We start from the raw sequence: 22,737 nt of genomic DNA, 5'->3' as shown, positions 1-22,737 counted from the left end.
GTATTAAGTCTTTAAACTGTCACATTTTTTTTTTTAATTTTGTTGTTGAAATCTTCGGCTTTATCAAAACACAATAGCTAAAATTATTTTATCGGTTTCCGGATTCTAAAACACAAAGGGTATTTTATTTAAATTTCTGACTATTTGCTTATCACGGTTTTTTCAATAACTGCAAATATATTGTAATTAATGTAAAAATTTTAATCGTTTCCAGTTTCCCTCGTTTAAAGTATAATATCTTATTTTAAAACTATCATAAACAATATGTACATATTTTTTTAGCTATGATTATGTCTTTTAAAACAAAATAATGATATTTTTAATGAAATGAAAGACGTTTATAATTCAAAATTCAACTATTATTAAGGATTCCAATACTATATATCTATGTTTTTTGTAAATAGGCTCAAAAATTGCCTCGTTATTGAGATACGAAGCCTTAAAAAGGCTGGTCCAATAAATGAACGTGCGCTCACATTTTATGTAGATATGAAATTTTATGAATATTTTTGAAAATATAAGAAAAATATAAATAGATAAATAGACTGTGGAATACATTTGTAAAATAACCTATATTACCAATATTTGGTTATTTAACAATGAGCATAAGCCACTTAAGTACTTTATGATACATCACGGAACGCTTAGATACCTATTTTCTTCCTGGTGATTATTTTATTAATCAATACTACATATCATCTTATAACTTGTTATCATAGCAAATATCGCTTCGATAATTTATTGCTTTAAAACAAGTAAGTAACCGTGCAAAAAATTTAAACAATATTCATTTTAAATATGTATGTATTATTAAAAGCTCTTAAAATAATATTCCTTAAATTTTAATTACATTCACGTCGTTAATAAACTTAACGACACAACCAATAATATTTTTGCATGTGACTTTTGTATATCTGTATCATATTTAATTATATAAATATATATTGCGTTATACTTATCGCAGTATTATTGAAGATTATATAATGAGGAAACGTAAACGATGAGTATGCAAATTTATGCTAAGCATACAGATACGTATAAGCATGTACATGGCTTGACGCTCTACCTATTTCATTCACAAATATATTTCATTATATAAAATTATTTGAATCCACTCAGTACTGGTAATATAATTCGTCCAAGAAATAAAAACGTGGACATTGGCAAAATATTCGACTTTTCCGGTGCGAATGAAGCCATAGTTTATTTAAAAAAATCTACGATAAACTCAAGCACTTCGTTGTTTGGAATAACAATCCAAACTCCTTTTAAATTTAAAGGTTAAAATTACAGTTACTATCTTAAAATTTGACTAAAAAATTTTCAGTAACCTAATTATACTTAATATTAATATAAAAGAGTATAACCATCAGCTTGACAGCCATGGCTATGGTTGAAAACTGAAAAAACAATAGTTTTTAGAATCTATCTTTGACTAGTTAAAAAAAAAAATTACATTCAAAATTTTTTTCAACAAGAAACAAATATATTTTAGGTTCAGTTGAAATTCTGTAGCAAAATTATCGAGTAAGTGACCACAACTGATGCTATGGACACCAGCCATGAATAATTCAGCGTATAGAAGTCCGTGTGAAAAGTTATTGATCGAGACACAATCAAATTTCGCATGTCCATAAACGACGATAATAACTGGTCATCTGTTAAAACAGAAAATAAATACTTAGAGATAATGTTCACGATAATAAAAAAAAATATTTTTATCACATCACTACAAAATGAGAATGTAGCGTAAATTGAACCAAATTGCAATTAATAAAAATGTTGAAATTTTCCGAATAGTGTTGTGCCTTTTGTTAAATATTTACGATAAATAAGTAATTAGTATGTACTTGGTGCTTCAAATAATTCCACATATGAAAATGTAATATCAAGTTTCGTTTATGATCCACTCAACTAAACTTTGAATTAAGTTCGACTAAACAAGCGTGTTAAACAATAAAATGCTGTGACGGAGAAATAGATCGCGGGATTTTAAGCGGTAAATGCCTCAACAAATATATCTTCATAAAAAATCGTAAATAAATAATTTGTACCTACCTAGTTTTTTAAATAACGTCAAATGATCAATGAGTTTAATAATTCTGTCTCTTTGCCTGTATGTTCGCTCACAGTGGCTCACAAGACTGAATATTACTATTGCGCAGTTTACGGCCTTAAACACAGTAGATGTTGCTGGTTGTTTGCTGGAACCTGAATACTGTACGAAGAAATTGTAAAGTTGCAATGACATATACAACCTCATGCATTATTATGACCTATGCATCTTATTACCTGGGTCCCAATTAAAATTCGAACAGATAAATTTATGTATCGCACTAGATCAAGTAGAAAACTTAAACTGTTCAATAATATCTGTAAAATAAAGGCAACATAAATCTATTTTGGGTAAATGCCAAGTGTTAGATATTTTTCAATAATATAAACATTACCCTCCTTCCAAACATATTGTTAATGAATGTAACTTGTTCGGTTAGTAAAACATAGCATCTGCTTAACCATTTAACGTCATTAGAACACAAACATGTATTTCTTCTGACATCCGTTGTCTTGGTACTCGTACGACAGTCGTTGTAAAACCAGTTTTTTTTACCGATTGTGTCTTCAAACTTTGGACAGATATTATCAAAAGACTGATAACTATTCTGGATAGTATCGCCTATCACACGCAGCCGAGCTTCTATTTGCATTACGTGTGCCGTCAGATCCAAATTCGACAAAATTTTTATTAACGTATATACATATCCCATAACGAAAGCCGAAGTTGATACAAAGCCGAAACCGATGTCCCAAGTTACGAAATCAAATACACTACTACAAAACCACATGCAATATAAAAAAAACATGACTTTCATGAGGTTTCTCCTAATATACCTATAGTAATCCATGTCCAAGAGGCAGTCGATGTAAGCATACTGATTTATATATTCACGGAAAATATCCGACCCATACTTGAAGACACAGAACAAATCGAAGACGTATTGTAAGTAATCGTAAATAGCCTGCACTATATCTGTGTATTTAATAGATGCTAGTAGATGGTGATAAATATTGACAATTTTATAGTACAACGAAAAACTTGTTATTAAACAGGAGATAATCGCTGCTAGAGCCATCCGAAGTAGCTGAAAGTAAATATTCACATTTAACTGGCATTGTAAAGAAAATATATTTAATTGCCAATAAAGTGGCGAGAACGTATCAACTGTTTTATAAATATATTTTTTATATTTCATATCCATGCTTTGCATGTTTAAATATATAAGTCCAACGCTATGCATGAAAGCACGTATTTTTTATTACCTAGTATATTTTATAGCCATAAGGATTCATTTGTTTTAATATTGCCGTAAATAATTAATGAGGGTTACACAGCGTGTTTCGATTTACAACCCCGCATGTTTTAAAATATCAATCGAAAAGTCAATTCAACATGAGAAAAAATTATATTTATTTAATTTAATTCAAATCGAAAAGACTAGTGTAATCCGCAATGGGTAAATATTTTTAGTTACAATAATTAAGTAACAAAATTAAAATGACCTATAAATATCATGATTGTGTTCTTATCAAAAAAGTGTGTACTAAAAGAGTGAGTGAGTGAGTGAGTCTAAAAAATTATGTTCACTTCGGCTAAAATAAATATGTAACTGTTTAAATAAAATAGTTAGCATTTAATAGAATATTTTTTCATCAACCTGAATATATTGCATGTAAAATGGAATTGATGTTTTTAGAAAATTAGTTTATGTTAATTTGTTATATTAATGTCTATCTATTATTGTGAGTGGTAAGAAATTAATGTTAATTACTCCCAAAGGCAGAAACTAATTGAGAAATTTTAATGACACTTATACATTGTAACCTATAAATATTATTGACTAAGTCTGTATATGTGTTTGTTCATCAATGATAAAAATATTCCAAAATAATTTGCATGACTTTTTATTAACCTAGGTACAGAACCTCCTTGACGTTTAGTCTTAATGAAATTTTTAATAGGTTCTAAGCACGACAGTCACATGTGATACGATTGTGACAGTTTGCTCTTTTAGATAAAAAAATCCAAGTAAAGTAAACCTCAGAAAAAAAAATCTTTTTGTTATTTTTTTTTTTTTTTTTGTAAATGTTTTTACGGCTCTGGATACGAGTCCTTTTGAGCCTTATCGTTACAAATTATCATTTGCTATTTATGACACTTCACTTGAAAAATACACTGAAAATCCGTTATTGTCTGTCACAGTTAGTAAATCACTTTGTATTATTTAAACATTATAAAGTTTCCACAGTATGCATAATAAATTTAAATAGCGGGTAAAAATATTTCTCCGTAGACAGCAGTGTCTGAAGATGTTGTGGCACGGGCACACCATCGGAGACGAGGTCAAGTTCACATACAAGTATCAGTCTATGTATTCGATATGCTGGACACTGAAAAACTATGTGCTGCAGATCTGCAAGATTATGTTGGCACTCCGGGCAAGTAGGATTTTGTACTAATTGCAGTTTATATAAATGACTGGGCGTCCGGCAGTGGCCGAACCTTAGTCTGTTGATTGTAACTATAAATTTTCTGTTATACTGCTTTAATTTGTTATACCAAGGTTGGGCGGGCGGGGCTCTCTGTATGTTTGCGTACCATGTTCCTTTTTCTTTGCTTACAGTCTTCCAGTACTCTTTGTATAATGATTTCAGGGCCATGGTGAATGTGTGGTGAAAGTCAGTATATGGTGTCTTCAATGAGTTGCTGTGATTTTCATCGGCGCGTCCTCTGGTGGCCTGATCAGCCAGTTCATTTCCAATTATACCATTATGTGAAGGTACCCATTGTAATTGGACTACTTTACCATGAATGTGCATATCATATAACATCTTCTTAATTTCATAAAGAATATAGCTAGTATTATATTTCAGACAAGTTTTTTCCAAACCTAGGAGTGCACTTTGAGAATCAGTTAATATAATTATATGACAGTTATTAACATTACATGCATATTCTAGAGCTTTCAATATAGCATAACATTCAGCTGTATAAATTGTACAGTTATCATTAATTTGAAAACATTTGGAAATTTTCAGTTGAGGATCGTAAAATGCTGATGTTACACCATCTGAGCTCTTAGACCCATCAGTGTAAATTCTATACACATCATTATTGTCACCAATAAATTCATGGAGATCTGACTGAGTAAGAATTTTCTTATTACTAATATTTACTGGATGAATTAAGGCACTAAAACTTAAGCTATACATTGGCCATGAATCAGTTATGTTCATATTTACAAAAACAGATTTTATAAATACACATATTCTTAGAAGTGTGGGTGAAAATCCAGACATCAATTGTTTGCAATCCATGTATGGTTCACTGTTGATCAAATTGTAAGAGGGAGGTAAAATATGGTTTAGGGTATAGTTATTGTTTAAAGACATTAACTTTAAACAAAATCTTTCTGCTATTTGTATTCTTCTCAATAACAATGGTGGTATACAAGATTCACATTCCATACTGTTAATGGGTGTTGAGCACATTGCTCCTGTTATTATACGTAAAGCTCTATTTTGTAGAATATCTAATTTTCTTAACAAGCTTATGTTAGCATTTATGTATGCCAAAGTGCTGTAATCAAAATGACTTCTTACTATTGTTTTATACATCATAGCTAGAGTTTTAGGATCTGAACCCCAATATACACCTGCCAAAGATCTCATAACATTAAGGCCTTTACAAGCATTTCTTTCAACATTATTGATGTGACATTCTAGGGTTAGTTTTGGGTCTAACCAAATGCCTAAGAATTTCTTTTCCTTAAGCCAAGGCAGAGGTATATTGTTGTACATTATAGCATCTGTATTATCATAATATTTTTTACAAAATACCATTGCTCCACTTTTGGTAGGACAAATATTGAGTTTGAGTTTATTGTTATAGAACTTATGTATATCATATAAAGCAGAGTTTAAATTATTTACAGCAATATTTACATTTTTATTTACACTATATATAACTAGATCATCTGCAAACTGAAGAAAGTTAACATTTACTGCTTTTAAGTATTTCTTAATTTGACAGGTGTAGATATTATATAATAGAGGAGAGATAGTAGCTCCTTGCATTGTTCCTTTGTATACATTTCTAGGTCCATGAAGAATGTTATTATATTTTATGTACATAATTCTTTCATGTATAAATTTAAATATCCATTCACAGACTTTACCCGGGACTCCAATCTCACAGAGGATCTGCGCAAGGACATCAGGGCTGACATTATCGAATGCGCCTTGGACATCGAGAAAGGCACATACTGTTGCTGAGTGATTATAGAAACTATTTTGGATGTCACTTATAAGAGTTACAAAATTTTCAGAAGCACTTTTGCCCCTACGGAACCCAAACTGCTCAGGAGGTAAAATCTTGTTTCTTTCTACATAGATGTCTAACCTAGTTTTAAGCATAAACTCAAATATTTTGCCTATGCAAGAGGATAAAGATATAGGTCTATAGGAATCAAAACTGTTTTCTGTCTTGTTAGGTTTTAGTATTGGAACTACACACTGAGTTTTCCATGTAATTGGTATATTTTGTGTTTCCCATAGCAAGTTAAAAATTTTCAATAAAATATTTTGAGCATCAGTGTGCATCTTGCTTATTAACTTATATGGTATGTCATCAAGTCCAGGGGTTGTATCCCTTCTAGACTTGATAGCCAATCTAAATTCATGAATAGAAAAAGAGTTGCATAAAAAGATAGCATTAGGATTTCCAACATGACTAAAAAAATTTTTTAAATTTGTATCTGCTATATATCTTTCAGGTGGTGTTAAAGGAGCATATTTGTCGAAAAATGAATTTATCCAACTGTCATCTTTACTATGTTTCTGAAAAGGTATGCGTTTAAATCTCCTTATATAATTCCAAATAACACTAACAGGTGTATTGCGATTAAATGTCTCACATAAACTTTTCCAACTATTCTTTTTCTTTTGCCTCAGTAGTTTTTTCTTAATAGCATCCAATCTTTTATATTTTATAAAGTTTTCTGTACTAGGCAGCAGTCTGTAATAATTAAGTGCATCTTTACTTTTCTTTACAGCATCTGCGCATTCATTGTCCCACCATGGAACTGGTTTTTTGTTAATGTATTGAGTTATGCGAGTGGCTTTTGGTATACATTTATCTTTAATGATATTTAAAATGCTAATAAATTTATCATAGCACGAAAGCGGATCTGAAGTGTTAATGGAAAATTCTTTAAAAGCTTTTCCTGTTTCAGAATTGAACAAAGTCCAGTTTGCTTTTTTGTACAAATAACGGTCAGAGGGATTATTAACTTCATATTTTTCTGCATTTAGGTAAATGTCACAAATAGTGGGATAGTGGTAGCTGCCCATTGGGTCGTCATGTACTCTCCAATGGCAGAAAGGGGCTATAGATGGAGTGACGCAAGCAATGTCTATGGCTGACTGGTTATGGGATATATTCCCTACAGTAGTGTAAGCCCCTGTATTAAGAATACATAAGTTACATTCATCTAATAAATTGTATACATCATTGCCTCTCGAGTTAGTGGAGCGACATCCAAATGCTACATGATGAGCATTCAAATCACCTGCTAGTAACATTGGCGTTGGTAAATCATCGATTATTTGCTTCAGTCTCCTACACTTAAATCTACTTCCTCGAGGAGGGCTATATGCACAGAGAATCGATAATTCACCAAAGTCTGTTTTTAAAACTATTGCCACAGATTGTAAGAAATTATAAAAATTTGTGGGTACTATTTGGTATTTAAATATATTTTTAATTAGTATGGCAACTCCTCCGCGTCCATTAACACCATTCTGATTTATCATATTGTAGTTGGGAATCCTAAATCTATTTCCATCCTTCAGCCAAGTTTCGTTCAATAAACATATATCTATATCCTTTTCTAGAAGATAACTAATCAATAAGGGTTTTTTACTAGTTATACTCTGTACATTGTATTGTGAAATTCTAATAAATTTTTTATCCATTTTTAAGTTTTTAATTAATATATCTTTTATTAAAGAAGATGTTATTTTACGGTTATCATTGCCAATGGACACCACTGCCCCTACTAAACCCTTTAAGACATAGTCACTTTCAATTATTTGATCAATTAGTTCTAAATTGGTCAACTTTGTTTTAACTTCCTGTACTTTTGGTTTTTCATGTCTAGAGTTATTTTTGTTTGCGCTACTTTGTGTTATTTCTGGTTTGGGTGTTGGTGCTGGTGCTTTTGTATGTTTTGTTAAAGGTAAACTAGGGAATTCTGTTGAATTCATAAGTTTAGGCGTATTAATAATTTGTGAGTACGACATTCTAGAGAGCCTTGCATCTCTTTCAGCAATTTTTTTCTTTTTAAATATACAGTCCCGAGATACTGCAACATGTGGTTCTCCACAGTTAATACACTTAATTAGTGAATTTTCAGGGCATTCGGAATAATGATGTTCCATGGAACAAATAGAACATTTTTGAGTGGATTTGCAAATCTTTGCACTATGATTATATTTAAAACATTTGTAACATTGCATGAGAGGAGCTTTGTATTCACTGACCGTGAACCTATATATGTCTAGATATACACATTCAGGTAATGTAACTGTTAAAAAAGTAATGCTGATTGTACCTAATGGTTTTCTTTCACCGTTCACCCTTTTCATAAAACGCCTGACACCAATAATTTCATGTGAAGAGGAGAGTTTTTTAAACAGTTCTTCATTAGATATGCTTGTGGGAACAAATCTTACCACTCCTATTGTTTCCACGGCCCTAGCTGGTATGTAAACTTTAAAATCGTTTTTAGTATGAAAGTCGGAATTTTTAAGAAACGCATTGGCATTTATTGTTTGTTCAAACAATACGCTCACTTTATTTGCATTGACTCGTTTGATATTTTTCACGCCCTTGACTTCGTTTTTGAATAAGCTGCCAAGTGTTATTGGATTTTGGTTCCCAAGTTTGGTGTCTTTAGTACTTTCTACAAAAACAGAGTACTCACCTTTGCTGGTACTCTCAGGGAATACACGTGTGTATCCTTGTTTATAATACTTATCACTGTCCTCGCTGGTATTGTTCCGCGAAACCTCGTCTCCGGAATAGTGTCTTTTAGGGGGTGGAGGTCTACAGGCCCCACGATCGTCCGGGGGGGTATCCCCCGGAGGTTCAAACATATTTAACACTATTTATAATTTTGTTTATTATTTACAACTACTTTTAAAAAACAACAACTATTATTTAAGTAAATATTTTAAATTTTAAATTTTTCCCGCTTGTACTTTGAAAAGCCCGCCAAAACTTTTTCCTATCTCATCTTTTTGTTATTGTTAAATGTATTGCCATTACAACAATTATATGACAGTATATCAAATAATTTTGACTAATGATGAATTAAGTTAAAGCAAATTTACACAAATAAATCTACAGAAATTGAATTTCGTCATTTTGATTTACACTCTATAAATAAAATTATACGCTACAAATATTTTTTAAAAACAAAGCATTTAAATAAAAATGTTTTGTACTCACCTTGTAAGAAAATAAAATAATTGAAATATATTTCATTGTTTTGGCTGTTTGTCTTTAGTTTTTGCCGTTATAAAATGTCAAATTGAAAAACAACAATAACAGTATTATGGTAATGAATGACATTTATATGTCAGAATAACTTCGATACAATCTATTATTTATACTTTGATTTATTTACACAATTTGTACGATTTTAACACTAAACATAATTTACTTTAGCTAAAAGAGCATATGTCCAAATAAGGCTTAGAAGGTAATATTCTGAGATACATCCCACAAGTCTTGTAAATGCAGAGATTTCTAAACGGTATTTTGCTAGTGAATTATTAAAATAAAACCTATCCGATTTACATATTTTGTTTACTTGATAACCAAATATACTACAATATTAAGGATAGCATTAGGTACTCTGTTCTATGAAGTATAAATCGGAAGTATAAGTTAACAAACAATAAGTTTACAATGTTAGGACTATTCAATATATGTTGGTCATAAGATCAGCTTATTGAACCCTCCCTAATTGTTCAATAGTTGTAATGTCTTTTTTTAACAAATTGATTGTATGAAATTCTCGTTTCAGCCTCAAGATGGGTGGTTGTAGATGTACTTATCGCAATTGTACTGTCAAAACTGATGGGAAGACACATATGTTCCATTACCCTGTGTTTGAAAAGGTGAGATGCCACCAATGGCTGGTCAACGCACATAAATTGGAATTTTTAAACTTAAAAGTGTCACAGTTGAAGAATAGAGTGGTTTGTCAACACCATTTTAAAGAAGAAAATTTTATGAATTACAAGGTGAGACACTAAGAACCGAACTATAACATAACTTGAAAATGCTATTTTCTGGTGCTTAATTAAAAAAAAAGTTATTATCTATATTTATAAATATTGTTTGATAATATTAGAAGGTTTCTGTGTTAACAATCAAACAATGAATTTGCATAAAATTATTTTACAAGAATTTAAGATAAGTTACTTTTATCTTTACCTAATTTGTGTAACTAGCTCTCAAAAACTACTTAATAGTTGTGATTTTTTTTTAACATTATTTGTTGTTTATGTAATTATAATGTAATGTAATGTAATTTTAATGAAGGACAAGTAAAGAATTTCTTAGTTTAACCATTTCAAAATATAAACTATATACCATTTTTACAATATCAAAAACTTGCCCATATCCTTTTCTAGAAGACTAAAACTTACGAAAGCATTTTATATTTTTATAATAAAATTAATTCATCTAAAGTCTTGCTTGATTTTGTGTCTATGACTTACGACCACACAATTGCTTATTTGATATTATTGGTGGAACTATATAATTTTTTAAAATATTAATAATAATAATTCTCCGATATACTAATTTCAGAAAGATAAACTCACATTTGATGCTATACCTACAGAAGATGGACCATACTGTGACCCAACAAAGTTTTCGAACAATAGCAATGAACATAAGACATTTTCAAACTTAATACTCTTGGAAGATATAGAAAATGATTATCAAATTGTTAATAAAAAGGCAAATTTTTCATTGAAATATGGTGATTTTTTAACGAATGGTGAATTGATGGACTCCACCGTTAGAAATAATTCCGATAATGTAGAAAATTTAAACTCATCAGGTTATAATAATAGCTACATCAAAATAAATCCAATAAATTTACAACCAAAGCTACTAAACCTTCCACCATCAGATTTTACGAATAAAGACCAAACTGTTGTACAACAGCCGTCTGAAACTAATGTTACAAAGTACGATCACAATATATCGAACACATTACATGAAATGGACATCAATAAGAACAACGTAACAATAATCAACCCTCAGGAAACACACCAAAATATAAGTTCTAAGAAACCGGATCCAAATACGCCTAAAACGTACTTACAACAGAATGAAAATTTAAAGAAAGAACCAAAGATAAAAATTTTATCCCAAAAAAAGATTCAATGGCCATTACCAATAACGGGTAAATTTGAAAAGGTAACACCGGGGACCACACTGTACATTCCAGAGAGGGCATATGGAGTTAAACAACCGAACACATCTAACAGTGCTACAGAAACATCGGACGATAAATTTAATAATAATGTTAAGGTTTTAGAAGTGTTGGACATAGAATTTGTACCGAAACAGGAGACAGCTGAAAATGAGGATGCAAATTTAATAACTATACCTAAAACTAATGTTGTCAAACAACCGTCACCGAGGCTTTTACCAAACAAGAGTAAACTTACTCCTGAAAGGACAGCGGCTATTGAGAGGAAGAGGAAATTCAATATGAAACTAAAAGATGTGATCGAATCCTGTTTGAACAAACTCGACGATCCAATCAAAAGTACTGAACCAGACAAAAGTAAATCAGAAAGATCTGTACTCAAAGACAATGACGTTGAACTGAATGCACCCAAAGATCAGCCATTACCGAACATACATGAATATACCATGGCATTCCTTGAGAAGAGAATGAGTAAATTAGAGCAGACATTACTCAGTAGGATAGATAATAATTCGCAAAAAATTATGGAATTAAAACAATCACTTGGTAACAAATCAACGAAAATGACAAAATTAGTCAACGCACAGACCAGCACTAGCGAGGAATGCTACAAGAAATTCCTCTACAAAGAAATATCGACGTATCTGAGTGAGAACGCAAAAAATCTTCTATATGAAGAATTATTTATAAATAAATTTTCATTGAACGAGACCACTGGCACATATAACAGGAAACGCAGAAAATGTGTCTAAGTCTATTCCCATCTAATATATATTAATATAATTGTGTTGTTAATAATATTATGAAATTTAATAAATGATTATTAGCAAATATTTTTTACTGTTTGCATATTTTTTAATGTTATCACTATGAGAACCTTTTTTTTTCTTTTAAAACAATAAATATATTGACTTTTCGTGACCATAAACACGTCTTGTCTGTCATTTCATTTAATCAAAATATATCCAAAGGTTATATTTCTAATTAATAACCAATATTTTTTTAAATACAAAGGAATGGATAAAACAGGGTAAGGAATACTGACAAAATTATTTCTTCTTATTTCTAAACAAATTAACCAAAACTTTATGTTTCAAGTGATTCAAAGATCAACGAACCTCCACGCATTTCATATTTTACATTGGTTAGTATTACTTGTTTTGCCTTTATAATAGTTGTTTCAACAAAATTTTCTCACTATAAACAATCTTTGCACATACACTTATTAATAAACTCCCAAAGTCAGTCGTTCATAAGGCGTGTAAACAAAATATAGGAATTATATCATATAGGCTACCCCATTTACTAATATAACCTATATGATTGATTAGAATAGCAAGAGAAGTGAATTGATGTTAAATTACTTGTCCCATTAAATATGTAAGTATATTTAGTTCGTTTTTAAACCAGTTTAATGTGAAACGTTACACAGAAAGAATAGTTGAAATAGGTAGGTACATCTCTGAACTTTTTATTCCTATTTTAGTCCTTTTTGTATACAATATTATTTTAAAACTTTACAACAATGCACGATTAAAGGAAATATATTTTAAAAATATTATTTAAATAAGTGGTTGGAAAATTATATAGAACAAATAGACGGCCAGTCATTTAGGTCATTATACGGCGCCATGTCATAACGGCCTCAAAAATAAAAATCTAATTTAACAAGTTATCGTTTTTTACATTTTTACATACGTTTTGTGCTATCTTATGAACATCTATATAGATATTACATATACGCTAAGGTATTTTTTATTTCAACGTTTTTTGTTTTTTTTTCAGGTTTTTGTATTTTAATCATTACTATTTTTATTATTACACTGCGCGTATTTTATAATTTTTTTTTAGTTCAGATATGCATCGAAATTGGACAAAATTCTTATAGCATCATCTTTATTAGCTACGTTCATTTCGGGTGTAACCACACCATATGCAATATCTTTAGTCGCCGGCGTGTTTCAAAATATGATTGATTTTGCTAAAACCAATAACATGACTGCACATAAAGATTCTTTTATATATTCTATACACCAATTTGGCATATACTACTCTTGCGTCGGTGTAGTCCTATTTTTTGGAGGTTATTTGGGAACAGCCTTAATATCTATTGCTGCAATCAATCAGGTATACCTACACAAATGTTTTTAAATAAATTGAAGTCTTGTAACAAACCTAGTTATTAATTTTTCTCCTCCTGGCAGATATTTCGGATCCGAATTTCATATTTAAGGGCTGCTCTTAATCAAGATTTTGCATATTTCGACCTTCACCAGACTGGAGATTTCGCTTCAAGGATAGCTGAGTAAAAAATTCCGAATAACTTTTACGAAGTGTTCAGTTTATGTTTAAAGTTTGAATGAAAATAAAATGGTTTCAACAGAGACATGATCAAATTGGAGGAAGGTATCGGAGATAAGGTATCTTCTTTGGTACACAACGCGGCCGTTTCATTAAGTTGTATAATAATGGCTCTGATAAAAGGTTGGAAGCTAGCTTTATTGTGCCTTAGTACAGCTCCAATAACATTTTTTCTAGTTGGTGTTACTGGTAAGGTAGGGAGAAACGATTTTCAGATCAATAAGTGAAAGTAGTGCTAACAATAGTAAAAAAATGTCTTTTGTTTTTAGATTGCCAATAACTTATATAAGAAACAAGCCAAAGCGAAAGCCCAGGCTAGTGCCGTAGCCGAAGAGGTCCTCGGTTCTATAAAAACAGTTTATGCCTTTAATGCTCAACAATATGAAATAAAACGGTATAAGAAACATCTGGCCAATGCAAGAAGGATATTTATTAGAAAGGAAATTTTCACTGGAATGTCGATGGGCCTATTGTATTTATGCGTTTTTAGTTCCTACGCCATGGCGTTCTATATCGGAATATACTTAATATTAAACGAGCCCGAAAAATACAATGCCGACGTCATGTTTTCTGTATGAAAGTAAATTATGAAATACAGTTGATTTATCTTTTGCAATGACGGTCATATAAAAAGAACTTTATTATTTTAGGTGTTTTTTGGAGTTATGACTGCCTTAACATATGTGGGTATGATAGGATCTCTAATGTCGTCTTTCGGATCAGCTCAGGGGGCAGGTGCCCAAGTCTTCCACATTCTGGATAACGTTCCCACTATAAACCCATTACTTGATCGGGGTATTAGGCCCGATGGTATAAATGGCGTTATAGAGTTGAAAGACGTAGTTTTCCACTATCCTTCTCGACCTTCAGTCCTTGTTAGTATTTGTATTACATAAAATTCTCATGTTAATATCTTAAGGCTTCTCTTTGATGTCGTTTCAAGGTATTGGATTCGATAAATATAGATGTGCGTAGCGGGCAGACTATCGCCTTGGTTGGAAATTCCGGTTGCGGAAAAACTACCATTATTCAACTTATATCAAGATTCTACGACGTGGATCGTGGAAGCGTGGGTCATTTTTTTATTTGGCAAAATTTAGGAAATAAATTATGTATTTTCGCTGAGATCTAACGTAAGTAAATAACAGGTTCGCATTGACGGCCGTGACGTTCGCGAACTATCTGTGAGGTGGCTCCGTCATCAAATAGGCCTTGTTAGACAGGAACCGGTGCTGTTCAATACCAGCATATTTGAGAACATTCGTCTAGGAAGCGTGGATGTTTCTTACGATGACGTCATCACCGCTTCTAAACAAGCAAATGCCCATGAATTCATTATGGAGCTCCCTTCAGTAGGTCTTCGTTTAGTATAATACTGGATTCTGTTTTTGTTGTGTGTTCAGAGTCTGAACTATAAATGTAAAAACATAAATGGTTTTATTTCCTATTGGGACTGAGCTAATATACTGCGACAAATTTAAGAGCATGTCAAATATAATAATTACTTTCAAATTTTTTTAATATGAATTTCACAATTTGGATATAGTCATAGATTCCAATTAATTCAGGGTTACGAAACGCTAGTAGGAGATCGAGGAGCATCTTTATCAGGTGGACAAAAGCAGAGGGTGGCGATAGCGAGAGCACTCGTTAGGAATCCCCGCATATTATTACTCGATGAAGCAACAAGTGCCCTTGACACTGTATCAGAAACAAAAGTTCAGGAAGCGTTAAATCGGGTACAATTTATGCAGAAACAATTGTAATCATAAAACTATTGTGCATGTGTGATTTAGCTGTTATATAACTAATTACTTCCCAAAAGGCAGCTAAAGGCCGCACAACTATAGTCATCGCACATCGCTTGTCAACTATTCGAAACGTTGACAAAATATTTGTGATGCAAAAGGGACGTGTTGTAGAAACTGGGAATCATGAGGAATTAATAAAAAAGGGGGGCGAGTACTATCACATGTTCACGACATCTGAGCAGCTACCACTAAATGAAGAGTTACAAGTAGATGGTATGATGCTGCTATACAATCGTTCGTTTCGACTAAAATATATTGAAATCGAAGCTAACTCTTTCTATTAACAGACGAGCCTTCCAGAGAGCGGTCAAATATATCAAAGGAGACTGTGGATTTAAAAAAGGTAAGAAGTTATTTGTATGCATCTTAAAGAGTTTATAATATAGACGCCAGACCATAGGAACTCTCTTCTGATGACAAGTGGTTATTACTGCTAGACCTATTAGTTTTGGTTAAATTATCAAATTCACAAGCCAGGTTTTAACGAGCTAGACTTAGTTGAATTTGGGAACGAACATGCAAAAAAAAATGTAATAATAAAATATACATACCTTTTTGTACAACACACTTATAGTAAAAGAGTACAGAATCGTTAAAATCAAGATGCATATCAAGGAAACCTTATCGCTGACTAGCGATACTCTCCAGACACAGTTATATGAATAGTATCAGAAATGAATTGAAAATCGTGCATAAAATATATATTGCAAGGATGGATTTTTCTTTGAGTTAAATAAATATGTATCTAGTAGGTTTTCGTAGTTTAGGAAAGAGAACAATAAGTGCATGAGAGTGGAAAAGGTGATAACGCTTAGGTCATCCCCTAGTCTTAAATGTCGAAAGACAAGTCCGGAACATTTTGGATTTTTTATCTAATTATCTAGACGTAATAAACAAACAGAGCTTTTAGGATGTAAAGTATGAAAAAGAAACGTCTATACAAGCACTTTCTTTCCGGGAAGTCATAATGCTAAACGCTCCGGAATGGAAGATCATTACATTGGGCAGTATTTGTTCCATCATTAGTGGATTTTCTATGCCGTTATTCATAGTGGTGTTTGGTGATTTGTTCGGTGTGAGTATTTTATATGTTGTTCGTTATTAACCATATAAATATATATATATAAGTTTGACATATCTTAATAGGAAAAATTGCATTATTTAAATAAATATTCTCCTCTCAAAACTAGTATGGAATTAACAACTCGTTATCTGTTCACTTTTTTTTATAGATCTTACATTTTTAGACTATGTCAAGTCCCGATCCTGCTATTTTAATGAACAAAGTAAAACACGTATCGGTTATCTGTATCATCATCGGAAGCGCTATGGGTCTTTCAAATGCTATTGAGGCTGGTTTGAATTAAGAATTTTAATTACTATTCATTAATATGCCATTACGTTTGATACGTATAAAATCTTTCAATACGGTGTTCTGTTCTATTCTATAATGTCTACAAATTTTGCGAATCAAACTACCCTGTGGAAAAAGTCTTATAAATTCTGATACAAAACAGCTAACTGGGTATCAGAATTTATCAGTTAAAAAAATGTTTATAAGATTGAAAAAATTTTCTGATACAGATTTCATAAAGAATCTATCAGTTATGAGAATTTACGAGACCGTTTCCACAGGGTAATTGCTATTAGATGCTTACCTATATTTCATGCGTGACAAATGATTATAAAATTACAACGAATATGTCTTTTAAAAACTATCCATTTTGAGATTTAAACATTTACAGTTGCTTTAATATTTTGAAAGTATTTCTATGGTCTGATTTATCAAGAAACTCATTCTAATGTACTTAGTTATATCACATATACACACAATGTAATTTATAACATTCTATTTATGTTGGAGTGAAATTATGAAATAAAAATAAAATATTTTTTTAAATTATTTTTGCGAATCAAAAAGCTCAAGACTAATACAAATCGTAGACGCTATCTTTCGGTGCCGCGGGCGCGTACCTCACGGAACGCCTGCGTATGCGCATGTTCAAAAATCTTCTGGTTCAGGATGTGGCGTTTTATGACGAACGGGAGAATTCACCAGGAGCTTTGTGTGCCAGACTGTCCGCTGAAGCTGCTTATGTGCAAGGAGTATGTAGATTAATTTAGTTTATCCGTGACCTACACTTCCATTTCGCTTTCTATAATTCTAACACGTGGTCTTATTTGTATAAAATGGCTGTATTTTAATAGGACAATGCAATTTACATCAGATTCAATTAATCATATTTCATGAATAATGAGATCTAAGACTTTCGCGAGTTTAATTCATTTAAATGAAACTAATATATTTCGGATATACTGCGAAACTATATCTCGTCTGCCCGTTATCACGCTTGCTGAAAAGTAACCGAAACGTCGGGATAATGTAGTTTTAAAATAATAAAATTCGCTTAGTATATCCGAAAAATATTAGTTTCATTTAAACATTTCATACCTAAATGTTGGAGGTTAGATGATTTTTTAAATATTTTTGTTAATTTGAAAGGCCACAGGTCAACGTATTGGTATAATTTTACAAGGAGTTGGATCCATTGGCTTAGCGCTGTTTCTAGCTATGTGGTTCGAATGGCGAGTCGGTATGGTCGCCCTTGCTTTCTTGCCATTAGTTGTTATAGTAATCTGGCAACAAACAAAAGCCACAGATAAGGAATCACAAGGATACGCGAAAGCTCTCGAAAATAGCACAAAGGTAAGCCCAACTTAAGGATATAATACTTTTTCTAAATGTTAATTCTCTTACAAATTTTTTCTAAGTATCTATTTCTTTACGGCATTTTTGTTTCGTTATTCACTATTAAATTGCTATTCTGGTTATAAATACTAAATAATAAAACTATGTTCAAAAATTTTGCTGCGTTTTTCCACTACACTTCCAGATTGCTGTCGAGGCCTTATCTAATATACGCACCGTTGCGTGTCTCGGCCGAGAGCCTGCGATGGTGGTCGAGTATGCTCACTGCCTCAGACCTGCGCGGAGGCCTGCGGTGCTCGCGGCCCACTGGCGGGGGGTGCTGTCAGGCCTGTCGCGGTCTATGTTTAACTTTATTAACGCAGCTGCGCTCACCTACGGCGGGCACGTGGTCGCCGACGGAGTACCCTACCAAGATATACTCATGTGAGTTGGTTAGCAGGTCTGACTTAGTGTTTTTGTATCGGTAATAAATGAAACTGAAGTTGATAGTTATACTTGAGTGCAGTCTTTAGGCGTAGGCACTTCATCACGCCTCCATAAGTTCCATCCTTAAGTCTGATTTACTTGCGTGTGATGTGAACGATTTAGACTTTGTCGATTTTTCGTGTAGAAAATAATTTTACGAACAGTTTTTCATTTGGTTTACTCGATGGCAGCTGTAAATATCCCTTTTTATGTATTATTTAAGGAGCTTTCATTACTATGTCTTCCCTCAGAACGACGCAATCTTTACAAATGGCGTCATCCCAGGCCCAGAGCGCCTTCGCTTACGCACCAGACTTCCAAAGAGGAATTAACGCAGCTGCCAGAATTGTTAACCTTATAAATATGAAACCCACTATAGTAGACCCCGAGGAGCCAACTAGGAACTTTGTCAGTATAGTATGATAATACAAAATTGTTTAAAATATAACAAATTATGTTTATATTGTATTCAGTAGACCAACACTAAACTGTCACAGGTAAGTATCTTTTTGTGGCACTGATTATGTCTATACTATATTACAGGTATCTAAGGGGAATGCGTGTTTCGAACAAGTGAGATTCAAATATCCCTGTAGACCTACAGTGAAAGTCCTTCGAGGCGTTGATTTGAAAGTACATACATTTATAGTCTGATCACTTACTCTATCGTAAAGTTGAAAATATTGCAAAAAAGGATTTTTGACGAATTCAATAACAATCTCTTGTTTTTTTTTTACAATTAACCCTTTATTGTAGCTATCAGAAGGAGAGACCGTTGTTTTAGTGGGTGAAAGCGGATGTGGGAAAAGTACTGTTATTCAACTCCTACAAAGATACTACGATCCTGATTCGGGCACTATTGTAAGTGAGAAATTTTTTTGCACTCGATGCCTTCGTCTACGTGAATATGTTAGCAGTGTTTTCTATATGCCAGACAACAATCACCACTGACAGCATATTCCTCACAAACAGCTCATTGTCAAACCTCAACCTTTATATTAAATGAAAATATTGCAATAGTTTTTTTTTTCAGACAAAACTCACGTGCTTTTGAAATATAAGTAAAGAATTTACTTGCAATCTATCCAGTAGTTTTGGCTTTTATATAACTGTATACCAGTGGCGTGCACACCATAGATGCAAATAAGCATTGCTTACCCTACCCGTACCATAACTAATCCTACATTGTTTAATTCTTACTTGCATACTTTTAATGATACATTACGAACTACGAATGTTTACAGACATTTAGAATGTCATTTGATTCGGTAAAACTGATAACAGTGCCATCTATCAACCTAAAAACCATTAACAGTAACATTTTCGATCGGTCGCTGCTAGCGTCTAGCGCCGCTTCCCAGCCAGAGCGGCCGCAGGCACAACTACGGTGCATATATTTCATAAATATAATCTCAAGGAAGATGTATGTGTGTATGCAAAACTATGCATGTGTTAGTGTTCTAGACGCACTGCTTCCTTAACCCTACTCGATTAAAAGGTCATAGAAATTGTCAAATTAAAAGGGACTAATTGATTTGTTGGTATATTGTTCTATTATTTTTTTCACCATTTTGTTATTTTTCCTTTTCTAAGTGCCAGTTAAAAGGTTCTAATTAGCTAAGGAGTGAATTTATTAACGAATTATAGAAAATTATAGTTGTAAGCTCTGTCCTGGTGATGTGTTTAACGCAATTAATTACGAGTACATTTTCAATTGTCGTTTGAATTTTGAATTTGTCTTTGTCGTGTGTTGTTGTTTGATAACAAAATTAAAATAATTACAAAGGGAAGCCAGTTTAGATTTAACTTAAAAGAAGGTAATGTTATTCGTTTTAATAAAAAGTATTATGATAGTTTTAATTAGCTAGCAAGTTGTGTACACACAAATAAGTTATTTCGTTTTCTGTGTGTGTGTGTCAGAGGTAGTTGAAAGATTTATAAAATATATAGGATGTTAGTTTTGATCGGACTGCTGTAACTTGATGCGCGAATATTATCAATGTTTAAATGAAACTAATATTTTCGAATTACTACATATATATTATTATTTTTTAAAACTACATACTCCCGACGCCCGTGATCACGGCAGACTCGTCGTCTTCCCGTTAAAGATAATAAAATACGCTTAGAAATCCGAAAATATGAGTTTCATTAAAATTAATACTCGCGAAAGTCTTAGACCTCATTATTATCAATGTGAGAGGAGGAAATTATGGTGAAAATGGGATTTTTCTTTCAAACATATCCTGCTTAACCTACCCCAAATCTCTGTGCACGCCCCTGCTGTATTGTATATTTATATATATATATATAGATTATTAATGGTCAAACAAAAAGGGCGTTCGATATCTTATTGTTTCAGACTTTAGAAAACAAACCCCTAACACATTTACGAGTAGACGAAGTCCGTGCGAACTTCGCACTAGTATCTCAAGAACCGACACTCTTCGAACGCAGCATCCGCGAAAATGTTGAGTATGGAGACATCTCCAGACCGGTCACTATGAAAGAGATCGTGGATGCCACCAAGCTTGCAAACATTCATGACTTTATAGTTTCCCTACCGCAGGTACAACATGGCTTTATCGAGTTTTATATTGGTGTTGTAATGCTGTCCTAAATGTCGTCGTGACTGCAGGGTTATGAGACCAACATCGGTTCGAAGGGCATACAACTGTCTGGAGGACAGAAACAGAGAGTCGCAATAGCGAGAGCGCTGATAAGGCAGCCAAAGATCTTGCTCTTAGATGAAGCCACCAGCGCTCTCGATGGTGAAAACGAGAAGGTAACCTATGCTCCTGTCATAGCCACAGTACAAACATTACTTCTTGTTCAGTTTCTCCTAATTTAGATGTATTTTGGTACGGAAATGGCTTAATGATAGAAATATAATGTCCAGAGCCGTACGGTATTTATTTCCCAAATACATATATTGAGCGGTAGAGCCTATCGGTGGTCAATTAACTGCATCTCGAACATGGGCTGGCTTGGCCGGGGAAGTAAAACCTTTTCACAAAAGATCGGCGTGAAGTAGTCTTTAATGACTGCGTTTCGTACGATGAGTGAGAGAGCCGAGTGCCCTTTCCCTTTTCCCACCCTTTCCTACCTTATCCTTATTACCCTCCCCCCCCCTCTTCCCCAACAACCAAGGTCGGCAACGCATCTACAACATCTCTTATGTTACGGTGACTACAAAGTACCCATCAAGTGCTCTGCCGTCTGCTCGTTTGCCAACTTTCTCATAAAAAAAGACTCAAACTGTTTCGTTGGAGACGACTTCCAATTATAATGATCCAGGTGGTGCTGTCATCTTGCCGTGCTGGCCGTACATGTATACTGGTCTCTCACCGGCCGCGTGTGATAGCTTCGTCGTTGATACACGTGCTGGCTGCGGGCCGTGTACTGGAGCGAGGGACACACGAACAGCTCATGGGGAAACGGGGCCTATACTACACTTTAAATGCTAAAGGACAATGATAACAGATTAAATTATTATTAAAAATTAATAAAATTCTGATGATTATTATTTTTAATGTTCATTCAATGCCCGTCAAAAGATGAGATTTAATTAATGAGATCTAAGATTTCAGCGAGTTTTCATTGAAATAAAACTAATATATATCAGATTTACTGCGCGTTTATAATTACTTTTAACATACCTCCGACCCTTCGGTTACTTTACACTTTACAGCGATCGTAGTCACGGTTGCCGCGGAGCAACTCCGAAATATATTAGATTTATTTCAATAAAATCAAACTGATGACAGGAAGCGATCTGGCTGGTTCATTGCCTTGATGTAGCTTTTACTCTCAT

The 22,737-nt window shown here is 32.9% G+C and overlaps 3 protein-coding genes and 1 long non-coding RNA gene across 5 annotated transcripts; 2 read left to right on the top strand and 2 right to left on the bottom strand.

Moving 5' to 3' along the window:
* Positions 1-455: 455 nt before the first annotated feature.
* LOC116770358 (uncharacterized) lies at positions 456-3,556 on the bottom strand. The gene is made up of 4 exons (XM_032661807.2): positions 2,451-3,556; positions 2,293-2,373; positions 2,059-2,218; positions 456-1,658 (listed from the first exon to the last, which is right to left on the bottom strand). The coding sequence occupies exons 1-4, from the start codon at positions 3,297-3,299 to the stop codon at positions 1,498-1,500; spliced, it is 1,251 nt and encodes a 416-aa protein (XP_032517698.2). The 5' UTR covers positions 3,300-3,556; the 3' UTR covers positions 456-1,497.
* A 6,144-nt stretch (positions 3,557-9,700) lies between these two features.
* LOC116770343 (uncharacterized) lies at positions 9,701-12,405 on the top strand. Its single transcript, XM_032661783.2, has 3 exons — positions 9,701-9,824; positions 10,152-10,371; positions 10,943-12,405. Exons 2-3 carry the CDS (start codon positions 10,159-10,161, stop codon positions 12,326-12,328), a joined length of 1,599 nt encoding a protein of 532 aa, XP_032517674.2. The 5' UTR covers positions 9,701-9,824; positions 10,152-10,158; the 3' UTR covers positions 12,329-12,405.
* A 116-nt stretch (positions 12,406-12,521) lies between these two features.
* LOC116770395 (phosphatidylcholine translocator ABCB4-like) lies at positions 12,522-22,400 on the top strand. Of its 2 annotated transcripts, XM_061527971.1 has the most exons (22): positions 12,522-12,606; positions 12,675-12,720; positions 13,781-13,881; positions 13,960-14,131; positions 14,207-14,509; positions 14,588-14,812; positions 14,881-15,006; positions 15,086-15,289; positions 15,506-15,676; positions 15,763-15,961; positions 16,036-16,091; positions 16,659-16,823; positions 16,996-17,100; positions 17,693-17,854; positions 18,252-18,455; positions 18,643-18,881; positions 19,175-19,331; positions 19,467-19,556; positions 19,680-19,784; positions 21,286-21,492; positions 21,562-21,708; positions 22,221-22,400. In XM_061527971.1, exons 1-22 carry the CDS (start codon positions 12,593-12,595, stop codon positions 22,398-22,400), a joined length of 3,378 nt encoding a protein of 1,125 aa, XP_061383955.1. In that variant the 5' UTR covers positions 12,522-12,592. The 2 variants fall into 2 exon arrangements, with proteins under 2 accessions (XP_061383955.1, XP_061383954.1); XM_061527970.1 differs by lacking the exons at positions 12,522-12,606; positions 12,675-12,720 and adding an exon at positions 13,387-13,703.
* LOC133320227 (uncharacterized) lies at positions 17,926-19,176 on the bottom strand. Its single transcript, XR_009753664.1, has 3 exons — positions 18,954-19,176; positions 18,675-18,863; positions 17,926-18,385 (listed from the first exon to the last, which is right to left on the bottom strand). It is a non-coding gene; the product is annotated as an uncharacterized LOC133320227 (long non-coding RNA).
* Positions 22,401-22,737: the final 337 nt, after the last annotated feature.

Source organism: Danaus plexippus, assembly GCF_018135715.1.
Source record: "Danaus plexippus chromosome 13 unlocalized genomic scaffold, MEX_DaPlex mxdp_15, whole genome shotgun sequence".
In the NCBI taxonomy this organism is placed as follows: domain Eukaryota; kingdom Metazoa; phylum Arthropoda; class Insecta; order Lepidoptera; family Nymphalidae; genus Danaus; species Danaus plexippus.
Note: the sequence above shows the minus strand (reverse complement) of the source record. Positions and strands in the feature narration are given on the sequence as shown.

Excerpts from the sequence above, each read along its gene's own strand:
- LOC116770395 (XM_061527970.1), top strand. The coding sequence starts at position 13,545 with ATGATTGATTTTGCTAAAACCAATAACATGACTGCACATAAAGATTCT. Across the intron at positions 13,704-13,780 it reads CTATTGCTGCAATCAATCAG|ATATTTCGGATCCGAATTTC; the intron begins GTATACCTACAC and ends TCCTCCTGGCAG. Across the intron at positions 15,290-15,505 it reads TCATTATGGAGCTCCCTTCA|GGTTACGAAACGCTAGTAGG; the intron begins GTAGGTCTTCGT and ends CAATTAATTCAG.
- LOC116770358 (XM_032661807.2), bottom strand. The coding sequence starts at position 3,299 with ATGCATAGCGTTGGACTTATATATTTAAACATGCAAAGCATGGATATG. Across the intron at positions 2,374-2,450 it reads ACAATATGTTTGGAAGGAGG|ATATTATTGAACAGTTTAAG; the intron begins GTAATGTTTATA and ends TTTATTTTACAG. Across the intron at positions 2,219-2,292 it reads GAATTTTAATTGGGACCCAG|TATTCAGGTTCCAGCAAACA; the intron begins GTAATAAGATGC and ends TTCTTCGTACAG.
- LOC116770343 (XM_032661783.2), top strand. The coding sequence starts at position 10,159 with ATGGGTGGTTGTAGATGTACTTATCGCAATTGTACTGTCAAAACTGAT. Across the intron at positions 10,372-10,942 it reads AAAATTTTATGAATTACAAG|AAAGATAAACTCACATTTGA; the intron begins GTGAGACACTAA and ends TACTAATTTCAG.